General features: G+C 45.0%; 1 protein-coding gene across 1 annotated transcript; it reads right to left on the bottom strand.

The window, feature by feature from the left end:
* Positions 1 to 289: 289 nt before the first annotated feature.
* UBR7 (ubiquitin protein ligase E3 component n-recognin 7 (putative)) lies at positions 290 to 17,052 on the bottom strand. Its single transcript, XM_006839555.1, has 11 exons — positions 16,897 to 17,052; positions 13,887 to 14,020; positions 12,923 to 12,983; positions 10,801 to 10,896; positions 9,287 to 9,340; positions 8,459 to 8,564; positions 4,432 to 4,640; positions 4,115 to 4,264; positions 3,491 to 3,653; positions 1,665 to 1,726; positions 290 to 382 (listed from the first exon to the last, which is right to left on the bottom strand). Exons 1-11 carry the CDS (start codon positions 17,044 to 17,046, stop codon positions 290 to 292), a joined length of 1,278 nt encoding a protein of 425 aa, XP_006839618.1. The 5' UTR covers positions 17,047 to 17,052.
* Positions 17,053 to 17,245: the final 193 nt, after the last annotated feature.

Consider the following 17,245-nt stretch of genomic DNA (forward strand, 5'->3'; position numbering starts at 1 on the left):
ACTTGCTTTCTGAGAACCAAACTAAACTTCTTAAAACTAGAAAGCAAAGCACCCTGGGTATGTCAGGTGGGGGACTGATGTCTGTGGAATGAACTGGCCTGCCTGGAGTTCCGTCCTAACGATGAACGCTGGTTGGGGACACTCCGTGGCTACTGCAGGTGAGAAGGAGACTGAGGGAAGCACACGGCTAGAGGAGGAAAAGGGGACCATTGTGAAAGATGCTTCCTTTATTCCTGGAAGAGCAAGAGGCATTGCCGTTGGCCTGAGTGAGAAGGCTCCATCTTGTCTTCTAGCTACAGTAATACTGCATCCCGTCCACTCTTCTTCTCTTTTTTGACTGAAACTCTTCAAAGAACTGCTGAATGTCCTCTCTCTTAACAACCTATTGATAAAAAGCAAAGATTAGGGACTCGGAAATGGAACTAAATGATAAGAACCACTCAGTGAAGGGCCCTCTCACCCTCATAGCAACGTAATCATCAAAGACTGAAGCTGTCAGGAATTTCACAGGCTTGGATCCACAATCAACGCTTGTGGAAGCCGCGGTCAAGAAATCAAATGACATAACTGCACTGACAAGACCTCTTTAAAGACACCTTAAAAAAGCAAAAATGTCAGTTTGAGGACTTACTAAGCTGACAGGCATGTGAAAGTTTTACTACAAATGTTAATGGTGTTGGCGAAGACAACTGAATCTACTGTGGCCTGCCAGAAGGATGAACCAATCGATCTTGGAGGAAGTGCAACCAGAATGTGCCTTAGAACCAAGGAAGGCCAACCCCATACTGTGGCCAGATTCTCAGAAGGGCCCAGTCCCTGGAGGACATCAGGCTTGGTAATGTGGAGGGCGGTCAGGGCAAAGGAGAAAGAAACCCAACGAGATGGAATGACACAACGGCTGCAAGAAAGGGCTGTGAGAACGGCACAGGGTCAGGGGTGGTAAGTATGTCAACATGTGACTAGGTGTAGTCACCATTGTATACAAGCAATCACTAAGGCTCATAGAGTCTGACCTGTTCAGAGTCACACAGCCAGGCAGAACCGTGTAATGCTTAGAGCTCAATTTCCACCATCACCTCTGCTTCCTCAAAGATGGAGACCACACTAGCGCATGTCTACTGGTGTCATCTGAAGGTCAGACGGTTATGTTACCCACAGAGCACTGCCAGGCCCACAGCCAGTCCTCAATAGATAGGAGCTGAGAAGACAAGTAGCTGAGCCGGTGTCAAGGACTGAATTGTGTCCCCCAAATACATGTCCCAGTGGCTGGGCCATGCCTCTCAGCGGTTGGACCGGGCTGTACTGATTCCCCATGATGTGATCTGAAGGGATGGAGCAACGAGAGGAGTAGGGTGGGATGTCCCACCCTAAACCCTTCCACAGCCCTGCTTGATGAAGGACACGAAGGGCAGTTCTGCTGCAACACTGGACAGAGAAGCCAGCAGAGCACAGAGGGACCTCCTGCCGGAAGTGGAGAGCACCTTGACCCCGGGGGGACCCTCCCGGGATGTCCCTCAGTGCTGCCCACCCCCCCTTTCTAAATAGTTCTGCGTTAAACACTCCAAACAATGTTCTTTAAGTTGCACAGACAGTTTTTTTTTCATCTGAGGAAAGAGTTTATTCAAACATCTAGGGCTAAGAACAAACTCCTTAACACAACATACCGTGCCTTCATCAGCAAATCTCTTGAGATAGTCTTTCAGTTCAGTCTTCAAGTCATTGTACTCTAAATCAAAACAACCAAACAAGCACTTAGACTCCAGGCAGGCCATTTGCTTTGAAAAACAAAACCAGTGATTTACCACTGACATTGGAGTAGGTCAAAAGTGTCCGTCAAAGTCTTCTGAAGTGAAACCTACACAGAAACTTGTTCCGATTTCCCCCAAATTCTCTTTTATTCTGATCCCTATGATTCTTTTTTTTTTTTTAAAAGGAAGGGGATCCAGGGGGCAGAAAATATATCCTTACTCACAATAATGCATTTTTAAAGTGTTTCCTACTTCTATGGAATTCTACTACTTGAAATAACCTCAGATGAGTCAAACATTAGGTTTGCAAACTCACTCATTCAACGGTGGTGGTTGTGTGCCAAGGACTCAGTCTCGACCCCTAACAACCCTGGATAGGGTTTTACGGGAGCAGAAAGTCTCATCATTCACTTAATGTTGTTAAGTGCCGTGGAGTTGGTTCTGACTCACAATGACCCTGTAGAGGATTTCCAAGGAGCGGCTGGTGAGCTTGAACTACAGCCCTTGAGGTTCAAACTGGACTACAGTCCAGTGCATTAAACCGCAGCACCACCCAGGATTTCCATTCACTTAATAGTTTTCATATTAAGTACAAGGCACCTCAAGGAGCTCTGGTAGCGTAGTGGTTACGAATCAGGCTGTTAATGTCACGGTCAGCAGTTCGAAACTACCAGCTGTTCCGCAGGAGTAAGAGAAGGCTTTCTGCTCCCGTAAGATTTACAGCCCCGGAAACCCTGTCGCTATGAGTTGGAACTGACTCCACGGCACATAACAACAACAACACAAGGCACCTCAGGGGTTACAAAGATCTTTCCTATGCGGCCTTGGTCAGCAGAGCACGCCAGAGAAGTGGCACCAAGGTGCTGACACCTCAGTGAAACCGGGCCGGCTGCACAGCACTGACACCAGCTGGGCAGAGTGGGGGAAATGGAATCGCCTGCACTGAAAGGCTGGGGAGCTCATCTCCTCTAGTGGCTCCCTAGAAGCCCTGGTAGTGCTGTGGATAAGCACTGGACTGCTAGCCACAAGGTTGGCGGTTCAAACCCACCAGCAGCTCCTTGAGAGAAAGATGAGGTTGCCTGCCCCCGTAAAGATGTACAGTCTTGGCAACAATGAGGAGTTGGTCCTATGCTGTCCTACAGGGTTACCGGGAGTCGGATGAACCTGACAGCAATAGGTGCAATAGGTGGGCTGGTGGGTGAGCAGTGACATCCTAAGGAGCCCAGGTGGCACAGTGGGTTAAGCACTGGGCTGCCAACCAAAAGGTTAGCGGTCCAAACTCATTAGCCACTCCATGGGAGAACGATGAGGCTGTCTGCTTCCAGTGGGTTTCGGGATTTTTGTGAGAGGCTTCCCGTGACGCACTAAAGCAATTCCAGGAACCTTCCCACAGATAACAAGATGAGTGAAAACCCCAGTGGAAAGAAAGAGAAACCAATAGTCGATTTTCCTTGCCTCATACATTTACTTTATCAAAACAGCACCCACTCTGGTTTCTCAAGCACGTAATTCTTCTAGCATTTAACCTTGACTCAATGGCAAGAGCAGTGAATACCCAACAATACTAACTGTATGTCGCTGAGGTCTACTACCCATGCAGATGTTTCAACTTTCTCTGTAGTGAATGAAAGCGATTTCATCTTTTACATGTCCTTTTTTTTTTCCCTAAATAGTGAAGGGCACTTTGAAAGCTTTCTGAATCCTCACACACACACACACACACACACACACACAGTATTTACCACAGATCAGTTCCACTTGCTGGACTCGATTCATGCTGTTCAGGGTCTCCATTAAAGGGTCTCGCCTATCGGTGGCCTGGTCAGTCTTGCCTTTGTTTTCATAAGCCAAAACAGTGTCATATTCATCTGTCAGGAACTGAACATCGAGATCTCCATACATTTTCTTTGAGAATAAAACCAGTTTGCTCGTTAGACCTGTGTGTCGTTGTCAAAAAGCCAACTTCCCAAGAACCACCAAAGACTGATAAGAGATTTCCAGAGGAAAAGCTAGGAAAACCAGAGTCTTTTAACACGGAGCTGCTTGAATCCATGACTCCTTATACCAGATAGCCCCCAAACCTAGGAGGTCTCTATTGATAACCCAATGAGTTATTGGAACTTCCAGGCAGTGAGTCTCAAGAAACTCTACAGGTTAAGAGATAACCATTGTGATAAAAACCTAAATAACATTGTATAATTAATTTCTGCCATAAATCCAATAAGTATTCAGATTGCAAGTCCTATCTATCAATCTGCTTACGCTCTGTACAGCAACTCCACAAATACACATCTCAGGTGCTCTTAGTCTAGAGTCTCGGCATCAGTCCCCAGACACACTAACGCTGAACTCGATCAGGAACTCACCAAACAGTCTTTGCAGGTACACAACCTACGGCGCCAGTTCAGCGGCCAGTAGGTGGCAGTGTTCTTCGTTACAGGCGGTTTCGTTTTAAGTAGCTGAAGTCTGCAGCCAAACTGGGATTCTGCGTTGAGACTCTGATTCTTAAATGCCTTCTGAAACAAAACCACGGTTGGAAGTGTATTTTGAAAACCATCATAGTTTTTTAGTTTACATTTTGTACCCACATATCTTCAGGTAGAAGGTACCACTGAAATCCAAAGATGCTGAGCTCACTGGATTCATTTAGCCTGAGTTTATTTGCTCTGGCCCATGACATTACCTGGAGATCAGACTCAGAACGGGAGCTGGTCCCCGGTTCACTGGTCTGCTCTGCTTTGACATCCGTAACAGCATCTTTTCCACTTTCCGGGACATCTGCTTTGAGGACATTATTTTGATGATCTCCATTTTCTGCTTGGATAACTTCCAGGTCACCTTTTCCATCCACATTCAGCACCGATCCATCATCCTCGGTAGATACTTTGGTTACTGTGGGTACAATGAAATGAATTAGTTCATTCAAAACGCATACTGACTTGTCAGACAATGATCTGGTTAACAGGTATTTCAGAATCTGGAAGGAAAAAGCCAACCTTAATATCTGGAAGGAAAAGTAAGGAAGAAGCAAACATGGACATGATTTCAGGGTATGGCCGCCTAACCAGAGTTCAAATCATCCAACAGGTCCTTTAAAGACATGACTCATGACTAAAACACACTTTCTGCGTAAAGACCACAGAAGACATGGGGTAACTCAAGAAGTGGCAGCAAGAAGAGAGTAACTGTGGACAAGGTGGAAGGGTAGTTTGGGGAGAAAACCAGTGTTTGTAAAAGATTGGTCTAGAGGCAGAAATGCTGTGCGGAAGAGACATGAGAAGGGAGCTCACATTGGATGCTGACATTTTGTTGGATGCAGGCATATTTCCATTTAACAGAAGATGAGGTCATTTCTGATGGGGAAGGAGATGAAGTGGGGAGACCACAATGAAGAAATCCAAGGCCTGAGGAAATCCAGACAGGCCCAGTATCTATGGAAAGTGAGGGGTCTGACTGCAAAGAGTGTGGCCAGGAAGAGAGAGCACACCAAAGGTGTGGCTGAGCTGTTGTGGTTTCTATGGGGATGTGATCCCAAAGTGGAGGAGGGCAAGAAATAATGAGGTCAGAGTCACTGATATTATGAGTAACTGCCACTTGAAAATACATTGTTGCTGTTATATGCCGTGGAGTCACTTCTGACTCATAGAGACCCTGAACAGGGTTTCCAAGGAGTGGTTCGTGAGTTGAGCCTCCAATCTTGTGTTTAGCAGCTCAGAGCTGACCCTGTGCTTCCTGCTGCCCTTCTACCCACCTGTCCATCCGTCAGAGTTAGAGCTCTGTGTCAACTTGACTAGGGCAGGATGTCCAGAGCTTTAGCAGTTGAGCTGTGCTTATCCCCACAGTGATGAACCCTAACACAGGCACAGTTAACTCTTTGATGAGTGGGTCATGAGCAGCCAATCAACTGAAAGGATGTTCCCTTGGGAGTGTGGCCTGCTCCTAATGTAATGGACATACGCGAAAAGGCTCCCTTGCTTCCGCTGGGGACCTGGGACTCTACAATTAATTGTAAGCTATACCCTTGATATAAACTTCTTATGTATATGCTGCTGTTATGTGCTGTTGAGTTGGTTACGACCCAAAGCGATCCTACATAGGGTTTCCAAGGAGCGGCTGGTAAGCTTGAACCGCTGACCCTGTAGTTCAAACTGACTGCAGTTCAGCACATTAACCCACAGCACTACACCAGGGCTCCATAAATATATATATATATATATATATGTATGTATGTATGTATACATGTTGTTATTATGTGCTGTGGAGTCGGTTCTGACTTATAGCGACCCTGTTCAGGGTTTCCGAGGCTATAAATCTTTACGGGAAGGAGCTCTGGTAGCGGAGTAGTTACGAATCGGGCTGTGAACCACGAGGTCAGCAGTTGGAAACTACCAGCTGTTCCACGGGAGAAAGATGAGGCTTTCTGCTCCCGTAAAGATTTACAGTACATAACTACCACCACCAAATCTTTACGGGAGCAGAAACCTTCATCTTTCTCCCACGGAACAGCTGACAGTTTCCAAATGCCGACCTTGCAGTTCGCAGCCCGATTCATAACCACTACGCTACCAGAGTTCCACATAGATAAACGTATGGAGTCCTAGTGTGGTGCTGCGGGTTAATGCGCCAGACTGCAAAGCCATTTGAACTGCAAGGTTGGTGGTTCAAGCTTACCAGCTGCTCCTCAGCAACTCTATACAGGGTTGCTATGGGTCGGAACTGACTCGATGGTAATTAACAACAGCAACAAATATATATACATATATATGAAGAAAATCCAGTCCCACTCTCGGTACCACTTAGCTTAGACTATAGCAAAACTAGTGAGACGTATATAATATATATATAAAAAGTTTAGACCAAGGTAATGTCTTAAAATTGTAGAGTCCCGGTCCCCAGCAGAAGAGAGAGACTGAGCCCTTACTGCATGCCCATCATACTGGCACCAGGCCACACCCCCCAGGGTAGCATCCTTCAGTTGACTGACTGCTCATAGCGTTCACTAACAACTACCAAACAACTGGGAACCCTGGCTCCATCAAGTTAGCACAGAACCTTCACTATCACGCCATCCCTTCTCACCTTTGTCCTGAGGTAAATGGTGCCCTTTTAATTGTGAACAATTGACTATTTCATGGTGACCATACCTTTCCTATGTTGTTGTTCCCCTATATACCTATCTATTACTTGGCTAAAAATGGGCCCACAAGGGGGAGTTCCTTTCCAGATGTAAAGAGTGGTCAAGGGCAATACATTAGTCTTGGGTTCTGCCTGTCTCTTTCTGACCAGTAAGCCCAGTTGTTTTTTTAATTTTGAGTTTTGTTCCACATTTTCTCCCACTCTATCTGGGACCTTCTAACGTGATCCCTTTCAGAGCAGGTGGTAGTGGCAGCTGGGTGCCATCTGGACCTTCTGGTCTCAGAGTTGTGGAGACTGATGTTCACAAGTTCCATTAGTTCACAGGACTAATGGATCTCAAGCATCTTCAATTCACATCACTCTTTTTTCCACACATGGAGAGACCAATTGTTGCACCTTAGATGGCTGTCCGTGAGCTTTTCAGATCCCAGACACTCCTTACCAAAGTAGGATGTGGACCATTGTCTTTGTGGGCTCTGGGATGCCAGCTGACTGTGGTGTGCCCTGAGACTAGGGTCCTGAGCCCCCCTGACTCAACAACTCATTATTCATTATTGCCTTAGGAAGTCTGGTAATCACTAAGAAGTTTTCATCATTTTGCCTGCTATATGCTCTACCATAGTCATACAGATCTCCTCTTTAAACCCCAATAAATCTGTGGGTGTACTCCCACTCTTCCTCCCATACTCGTTCAGTCTGTGTATCTGTCCATGTATCTACCCACCGATCACTGTTGTTCCAAGATTGTGTATGTAACACTATTTACCTCTAACCCCTTTAGGAAGTCCTGGTGTGGTACTGTGGGTTAATGCGCCAGACTGCAAAGCTGTGTGAACTGCGAGGTCAGTGGTTCAAGCTCACCAGCTGCTCCTCAGAAACCCTATACTGACTAGCTATATGAGTCGGAACTGACTTGATGGCACTTAACAATCTCTATCCCCTCTAGCCCTTGAGTACCTCCCTGTGTCTTCATCATTCTTCTGCCAACCTCTGTCTTCTTGTATATTACCTTTCCCGTCACCCAAGTTAACATGTGTCTACCCTCAAATATTCCATTATTTTTTCATCCATGTTTCCACGACGTTTTCAGTGTGTGTTATAAGGGTTTCTGAAAACTGTGAGACCACTTATGTATGTTTTCTTGGGGCACCATGCACATTATATGCATGGGCACATTATCTGCAGAAAAATATGGTCATTGGTCTGGGTCAATTTCTCAGTGCATAATAAAGGCACTCGATTACATTACAACTCTTACTCCCTCCCCAACCAAAAGCATGTCTTACACTAAAGATCATCCTATTTTATTTCTCTCTCTTTCAAAGTCCCATTCAAAACTGCCTCCTCCATTTTCTCTACCTCTGGTTCATCCATAGTCTGCCCCATGTCATCAAACATACGTTGTTCTGAAAGTCTCCCATCCAGTGTACAAGTGTGATGGAAAAGGCACGTGTCTTACACGTCCTGTCCTGCCTCAGAGTCCTCTTAGAAGCAGGTCCTGAACAGAATGCACGGCCCACGCAGATGCCATCAGAACATCTTGGTGGCAGAGCACAGACTTCAGAGGTCCCTACCTGCCAGCTGCTCAGCATAAGCCCACAGGAAAGAACAACGCTTCATACACGCCTGGCACACCATCTCCTGGAAGCCCCCACTCTCAGGGGGGGTGACACCAAGATGCTGTCAACACAGAAAACAGAGTTTTCTTCTGATCGTCAAGTTGCTCCAAATGCCATTCTTTTATACACAAACACAGGTCTATCTCATTTTACTATGTTTTGCTGAGACTTTGTTTTTTCACAAACTGGAGGTTTATGCCAACCCTGCATCGGGCAAGTTCATGGATGTCATTTGTCCAACATCGGGTGCTACTTTGGGTCTCTGTGCCACCTTTGCTAAGCCCCATACAGTCTCCCCTCCCCCGTCTTCTTAATGCTACCGGACACTCCATAGACAAGAACATAAACACGGACTTGGAGATGTGCTGGCAAACCAGAAACTCAGCGTGACTACTTGACTGATGGCTGCTTTGCTGGGATGGGATGGAATACAACCCATAATATCACCGAGGTACGCCCATATTATAATCCCCAGGACCATGGAGTTGATTCCAGCTCAGAGAAAGAGCAGGACAGAGAAGTGCCCCGTAGAGTCTCCGAGGCTGTCATCTTTACAGAATCAGACTACCACCACTTTCTCCCAGAGCGGCTGGCCAACCTTACAGTTGGCAGGCGAGCGCTTTAGCCACTGTGCCACTAGGGCTCCATCAATATCCCAACAGTGCATCAGTGACAACTTTCTATGTGTAGACATCATTATGATGATGTCAGAGACACCCATTAGAAAGGAATCCCCTTTATCTTTTCATAAAGGCCAGACAGCGGAGCAGCTGCTTTCCTCACCCGTCCGTGGAACCAGTCTTCACAGATTACGCACTGGATCATCTCATCCGGGACCTAACACAGACAAGCAGCTTGTTTACTGGCTGATGCTGACACTGGGTACAGGGACACAGACATAACCGGCGCACAGTAAAATGAGACAGGCCGCAACTCTCTACCAACTCTCTGAGACATCTGCAGCCAAAGGGGTGGATGAGGCAGCAGACCCAGGGGCCACGGGAATCGCCTCTGTGAACTGGACTTAGGTCAGGGTTACACTGAGATGGCTACTTGGCAAGGATCAAAGCTCTTTCACATCAGTTACCTAATGCTGTTAAGTGTCGAGTCAGTTCTGATTCGCAGCGACTCTGCACAGGATTTCCAAGGAGCGGCTAGTGGGTTTGAACTGCTGACCTTGCAATTAGCAGTCCAGTGCTTGTCCTGTAGCACCACACCAGGTCTCCTAATAGCAGATCTTAAAACTCTGTAAAGAGTGGTTTCATTTTCCCTTTTTATACATATAGACTGAGGCCCCAGGAGGGAATGTAAATTGACCAGTACAGAACGTGGCAACCATGGTTTTGACCCTACTGTGCTGCCAAGAAAATGGAAAAGTAGACGCTGCCGTTTCTCGACAATATGGACAGCAACTGATCCTTTCATCTGAAGAATTAAGTGCTAACCCTGGAAAAATTAGGTCTCAAAGAACAGAGTCTTCTGAATGCTTTCCCTTTGGTTCCCAGGATTCCGTGTCTAGTGATTAACATTCCAATGTTGTGCTGCCCCTTTGCTTGTACAGTTCTCTGCCTGATTAAGTGATTCTTCATCGTAGTTCTTTTTCTTCTGTCTTTTGACTCTACAGTATTATAACACTCTGTCCTATGCCTTACAATATCAGGTTTGGTTTTCTTTTTGTTAGCTCAAAGATAGCTCCAATTTGTTCTTCCATATTAATTGGGTTTAATAATTGCAGTTTCAAGACAATTAGAAAGAAAGAAGGCAAATTTCTCTAAATGTAAAAAGAACTCTTTGAAATCTGTAACACAAACGAACTCAATCTAATCAAACATGGGCCAAGGAAATGGGGGAAAAAAACCTGGAATGAAGGTTATTACTGATGCCCAGTAAATTTATGAAAAGATGCACATTCACTCATGATCAGGGAAATGAAAATTTGATTCTGTTATGTGTTTATCAGACTGACAAGATGTCAGTTTTTTTGAGGGTAGGGATTGGTTCCTTTTTTTTCTTTCTTTTGTTATTGAAAATACATATACAGCTTGTGCCTCAAGTCAGTTCCGACTCATAGCAATCCTGTATAGTGTTTCTGAGGAGTGGCTAGTGGGTTTGAACTGCTTTCATTCTCATGATGTAAAAGAAAGACTAGTTCAGCTCTGTACCAGTTAGAAACCTAGCCCAGAGTCCTAAGGAGGGATACAGTCAGAATCCTGCCACAGTGCCTGAATTCCTGTTCAACAGCTAGATGGGCCCAAACATGATGACAGAGTCCCAGGGTTAACTTCCAATTCTCTTACCTCGTCTTCTGGGTCAGGATAAGGTCTCTTGCAAACACAGTACAAGCCGAAAAAGTTGTCATTGTACTTATTGCCTGAATTTACCTTTGCTTTATCCTGAAAGACAATTTCAATATGTAAAATGGTCAAACTGTAACTATAGTTTCATGTATTCACTAAATAAATATTCCCCTACCCCCTTCTAGGAGCTGGTCTTTAGCTTTCAAAGTACAGAGAAGGGAGGAGGGAAATAATCATGCCTATTAATGGGATACTTTCCCAAAATACAGGGGGGGAAATTTTGGTTTGGGTAGAAGCTGAGGGAAATTGAACATGCTCATTCAATTAAATGGCAGTGAAAGTTCATCATTAATTACTGTTGTTATTAAGTGCTGTTGAGTGAATTCCAAGGGATAGCGACCCTCGTTAATTATTAACCTATGTAAATTGACACTGACCTGGAACTCTGGGGTACTTCATGCCCAGCAGTGATAGCCAAGGACCCCAGAGGTTACTAGGAAATCAAAAGCAGGCAAGGAAACCATCTACAAATCACCTTCACAAGACGGACAGAGCATGACAGCTTTCGTAATTCTGACTGAATACTACAACATCTCTCACCTCTGTTGTTTGATTCAAGCTTTTTGTACAAGCAGCTTTTATTAACTAAAGAGCAGTGAAAAGCTCTTGTGCACACCTAGCCTGCATCCGTGGCTACCATGTTTTATTTATTCCGTTTTAGAGTTCTTTAAAAGCCTCAGAGCATGAGAATAATTGACCTAAACCTGAAAAGCCTTAAAGAACATTTCCCCTCAAACCCTTCACATCAATTACAATCAATAGAGTGGACTCTGAAAGGGCTACAGTTTTTCCAACAGTTAAAAAATAAAATATACAGTGCAGACCCGGTCAGGAGGCCAAGCCCCTGTGGGCCCAAGCGTTGCTGACCGTCCAAACCATAGGCTCTGAGGATCAGACTCTAGCCACCTAGTAGACATAGCAAACTGTCCCTAATATGATTATTCAGTAATGCTTGTTAGTAATCTCATACATGAGCCCTGGATATCCACAGACAAATGTAAAAACCTTCCCTAAAAGCCAAGACTGTAAATTCCAAAAAGGCAAGTCCCCCCCCATCCAAAAAAAAAAAAAAGCTAAAGAGCATAGAGAGAAACACTGTAAACCGATGATATATGGTGGGGATAATAATCAATGCAATGAAACAAGCTATAAGAATGGTTGACTGTGAAGCTGATGATGTGCCCTATAAACTTTCACTCAATGCAAAATAAAAACATTTAATTTAAAAAAATAAAATATAATCTACTATTTTTTCTTTTTTAATGTGGCAGTTGTTTTTCCAAGAAATCTAGAACACCAATTTGTGAGAATAAATTTCACTTGTGAGAGCACACACAGCACACAGGTAGCCTTGGAGTTGGGGAATGGGTTTGAGTTTTGGCATAATTTGTGAATCCACAGCTTTCTAATCCACTTGGCGCTGCTCAGTAATATAGTATTTCTAATTCTTGGTGTTGAAGATCTCACCTTCTTGGCATCTGGGCTTTCATACATGCTTCTTTTTGAAGTAAGCAGATGTAAAATGTTTGGAGAGCTTCATACCACGGATATCACTTTTGGTGGCAATGACAAATTTCTAAACAGAGGAACTTGATGTAGGGACAGAGGTATCCGGCCTTTCTGGAATACGAGGCCAATCGGGAATGCATACCAATTCCTTGGACTAGGACAGGGTCTCTGCTGCAGTGGGGCTTCCCCTTCTTGGGTTTTTTGCCCTTGAGGTTAGCCTCTTAACCTTACCACTGGCGTCTGCTTTCTTGACTTCAGCTTTCTTCTCCTTAGTAGCCGGCTTCTCAGCCTTTTCACCCGCCATTTTGCAAGATAGGCAAGGCTACGATGGTCTACTACTGATTTGACCATTTACAAAGGGTAAGAAAATATTTTGGAAAATATTGGGTTTCCACTTAACTTGAGCTCCTTTCTAGGCATTATGTATATGGTCTATTACTGATCATTTGCAGTAAGAAGTTCCCTTTTTGGCAAATATTGGGTTTCCATCTACTCTGGCAAATATCAACTTGAGCTCATTTCTAGGCATTATGTATTTATAAAGCTTACTTACAGGAAATAATTTGCATTCCAGATTTTTAAACTTGCTGTTTCCACAATCACAACGAAAATTCCTGAAACAAAAGAAGAGCCAATTTGATTTTGTCCTTTGACTCTAATTGCTTACACTTTACACTCAAATCCTAGCCGGCTTCTTTTTCTTCTCTTTTACAGGACCTAAAATGTAGACTGGATTGCTCTCCATGAATCCAATTCAGAATTTCCCCAAACATATAACAACAAAGAGGATTTTGCATTTTGCAAGTTGACATGCAGCAACAGATCATTTATATACATAAAATCAGATACAAGGAGGCTTCAATAAGTTTATGGAAAAATGGAATTAAAAGAAAATGAAACTTTTCTATGAACTTTTTGAAGCCCCTTCTTATACATACATATGCTTATTATATGATATTATTGTTAAATGCCATCAAATTGGTTCCAACTCATAGTGACCCTGTATAGAGTTTCCAAATAGTGGCTGGTGGGTTTGAACTGCTGATCTTGTGGTTAGCAGTCCAGTGCTTATCCTACAGTGCCACACCAGGACTCCATGCTTATATATATGTAAATGTGTATACTGATGACTGTGTGTGCCATGGACTCGGTCCTAGACTGCTACCCACAAGGTCGGCAATTCAAACCTAACCATTGCTCCCTGGGAGAAAGATAAGGCTGTCTGCTCCCAGAAAGATTTACAATCTTGGAAACCCTACAGGGCCGCTAGGAGTTGGAATGCACACAATGGCAGTATGCACACAAGGTAAATGGTGGCAGAGAAGAATAGGTATTGAGTTTGTACCATAATTATATCTCAAAAGGCCTTCTGGAAAAACCATCCTCTCCAATTACATTGCATAACATAACTACATTAAATTTCGCTAGTGCACAACTATTTTTAATGGAAAAACAAGATGAAGGAAAACTAGTACAGCTGGGAAAGCAGCATTCTCTAACCATCTGAGCGGCTTTACCTTTTTGTGTAGAGCTCGAAGAGTTTATGACTTCCGTGGCATTCATAACTGCAGGCGAGGCAAATGCCTGCGGGTTCTTCTCCTTGGGGCGTGCAGGTACTACAGGCATACAGTGCTTGTCTCTTTACTGAGCCCTAAAAGCCAGCCCCAGAATAGAACCAGAGAGAAAGAGAGAATGAGTTCATAAAACATGGGAGAGTTACCTATACTTAAAGTAAGATCTGAGAAAAAAGTCAAGATCTTCCTATAAAAACCACCAAGACTATTAGCAAAGTTTATACAACAGAGTAATGAAACACTGTTGCTAGTTTCATATCACTATATATGTACTGCACTAGGAGTCCGGGTAATAGTGTAGGATAAGCACTGGACTGCTAACCTCAAGGTCGGCAGGTCACACTCACCAGCTGATTTGAGGAAGAAGGATGAGGCTTTGTAATCACAGCCTTAGAAAAAAAGCCTCTAAGGGTTACGGTAGTTAGAACTGACTTAGAACTGACTTGACGGCAGCGGGTCTGGGGTACTACACCAGTGCTTGTTTTCTTAAAGTGATAGGAAGTTTTAAAATCTCAGTCAACTGAGTAAACAAGCTGTTCTGGTTAACCCTTTTACCACATGGAAAAGTAGGAGAATGTGCGCAAGAGAGAAAGAGAGAGACTACATTTGGAGGGGCAGTGTTGGGCCATGTAGAGCTCCTGTTCAAATGGGTTAACAAAATGAAAAGAAAGCTCAGTGTATTACCCAGAGAGGAAGAGAGAAAACAATATATGGAAGAGGCATACAGGTCTTCATAACATTCTGTTAACTTATCCATAAATTTCAAATTTTTGAAAGTAAAGGAGAGAAAATAGGCAAAACTTATTGTTTTGAAATTAAGAGAAAATAGGCAAAACCTAACAATGGTTATCCTCCTCTAAGGAGCTCAGGTAGGGTAGTGGTTACGCTATGGGCTGCTAACTGCAAGGTCAGCAGTTCAAATCTACCAGCTGCTCCTTGAGAGAAAGATGAAGCTGTCTGCTCCCAGAGATTCATTGTCTCAGGAAACACTACACAGGGTCACTATGAGTCAGAACCAATGTGATGGCATACCACCACCACCACGCCCACTACTACCTTCCTCTCCGTAGGAGGGAGAGACCCATGGAGGCTTCTGGGATGTTGGGGAATATTTTGTTTTTGATCTGGGTGGTGGGTATATGGATGTGTTCATTTCCCCCCCGCAAGATATACACATGATTTGTGCAATTTGCTGTTAAAAAAGAACATTTTAATGAGGTCTCTTTTATTCGGCTAACTACATTTCAAAAATAGCTGACACACAGATCTAGGACCTATCATTTGTTTTTTAAAAGGACAGCCGGGAAAAAGTCTACTGATGACCAAAAGGACCAAAATATCAGCCAACATCTGCATACCAGATTTACTCAACAATGTAACTGCTTTGCAGTCAGGATAAATGCAACTTGGTCCACAACTGGTATTATGATCTCAGGGCATACCACATAATGACAAGTCTGGCCTCATCTCCCAATGTTCCACCCTCCTATCTAGGTCAGCTTTCTCCTGCAAATTCCCACTCCTTGGTTCCTGCTCCCCGCTCTTCTCCATTTTGATACCTAGAATACAGGCTGAATCACCGAACACTACGTCCCACCCACCCACTGCCACCCAGTCCCTAGAGACCCTACAGAACAGAGTAGAAATGTTCCTGAGCATTTTGGAGGCTATGAGTATAGGAGCAGACTGTCTCACCCATCTCTAATGGAGGGCAGGTGGGTGGGTGTGAGCCATCCACCACCTAGTTAGCAGCCTAACTCTTAACCCTCAGCTTCCCTCTCAAGGAGTCACAAGGGCTCTTTGAATCCTACCCCCTCAAGCCCTTATTTACAGTGTCTTCTTCCAAAGGCCTAATTTTCTCTCAAACTGATCCTTTCCTTTTCTCCTCTCTATGCCCCTTTGCTAGTATCACCTGCTGTTCCGGTCCAGTGTATTACCAGAGGAATAAGGCAGACATGGCACCTGCTTCGTTTCATCAAAAAAGGAAGAGCATTTGCCAAATTAAATTGCAAAGAGAAACGAGCTTTCCAGGAGCTCAGCCCACACAGGGAGAATCTCAAATCCAGAGCTCTTTCATCCTGCTGGAGACTCTCCTAAGAAATACCTAATGGTTTTGATTAAAGATGCCAGAGAAGAATCCTGATCAAAAGGGGGGGGCATGTGGAATAGAAATTACATCCTCATGGAATCCAGACTTTCTGGAACCATGAAGGCTGGATGGACTCACAAACCGATTGCCCTGAAAGATCATTAAACTGTTCTTTAAACCTTAAACCAAAAATATCCCCCCAAGGCCTTCTGTACTAAACAATGCTTTAGTTTTGTAAACAATGTCTGCCTTGAATATTACACTTTCTTCAGAATTAATTCGACAAGGGAACTTGAAAGATGAGATGGGGGTCGGTGAGCTGCTGAATGTGGCAGGAACCACCTAGCAAAGGAGAGAGAGAATGCTGGCTCAACTTGAAGAATATCAATGTCACGGAGTTAATACACGTAGAAGGTGTCGAACTGGCAGATGTTTAACTGTGTTAAGTTCTCAACAACATAATTTTTAAAAAAATAATAAACGCTAATGGTTCTGTTCTTAATAAACACCCCTGGGATGGGGGAAGTAGGAACAAAGATGTCTGAATTTCAGAGGTCCCAGGGACGGTTTCCTGAGCAGCGGCGCAGCCACCGAGATGAGTCTGAATTCAAGGACCAAGCCTGGAGGGTCCAGGGCACTGGACGGAAGGAGGGAGACTCGGGGGGAGGAGGGCTGGACACAGGATGAGGAAAGGGTCCAGGGAGGATAAAAGGGCAGTTGGGCCTACAGTGGAAACGCCTACGGCGAGCCGCTGCCCGGCTCCAACACAGTGGAGACCATCGAGGCGGCGGGAACTGGGAGTCCGGCCGGGAGGGGCGATCAGCGGGAGCCGGAGGGGAGTAAAGGCCCGGGCCACGCGCCCACCTGCGAATAGGAACACTTCTCGGAGTCGCTGCCGCCCAGCACAGCGCACGCCTCATTCTCCAGCTCCTCGTCCTCCTCGAGCACGTCGACCAACGATACCACAGGTTCCAGTTCTGACTGCCGCCCAGAAGAGTCCTCGGCTCCGGCCATCCTCAACTGTCACCTGGCCCACAGCTCTGGCCTGGCGGAGGCGGGAAACGCGACCCCGAGAGGCGTAGCCGGAGGGGGCGGGGCCTGAGTCCTGGGAACCAATCCCCAAACAGAGAAGCAGGAGGGGGTAGGAGCGACTCCGGACAAACGGAAGTCACTCCTCGCCCTTCTCCCGCCCATGCCCGCTGCGGACCGGTTT

The sequence above is a fragment of the Chrysochloris asiatica genome, unplaced genomic scaffold, assembly GCF_000296735.1.
Source record: "Chrysochloris asiatica unplaced genomic scaffold, ChrAsi1.0 scaffold00025, whole genome shotgun sequence".
Classification (NCBI taxonomy): domain Eukaryota; kingdom Metazoa; phylum Chordata; class Mammalia; order Afrosoricida; family Chrysochloridae; genus Chrysochloris; species Chrysochloris asiatica.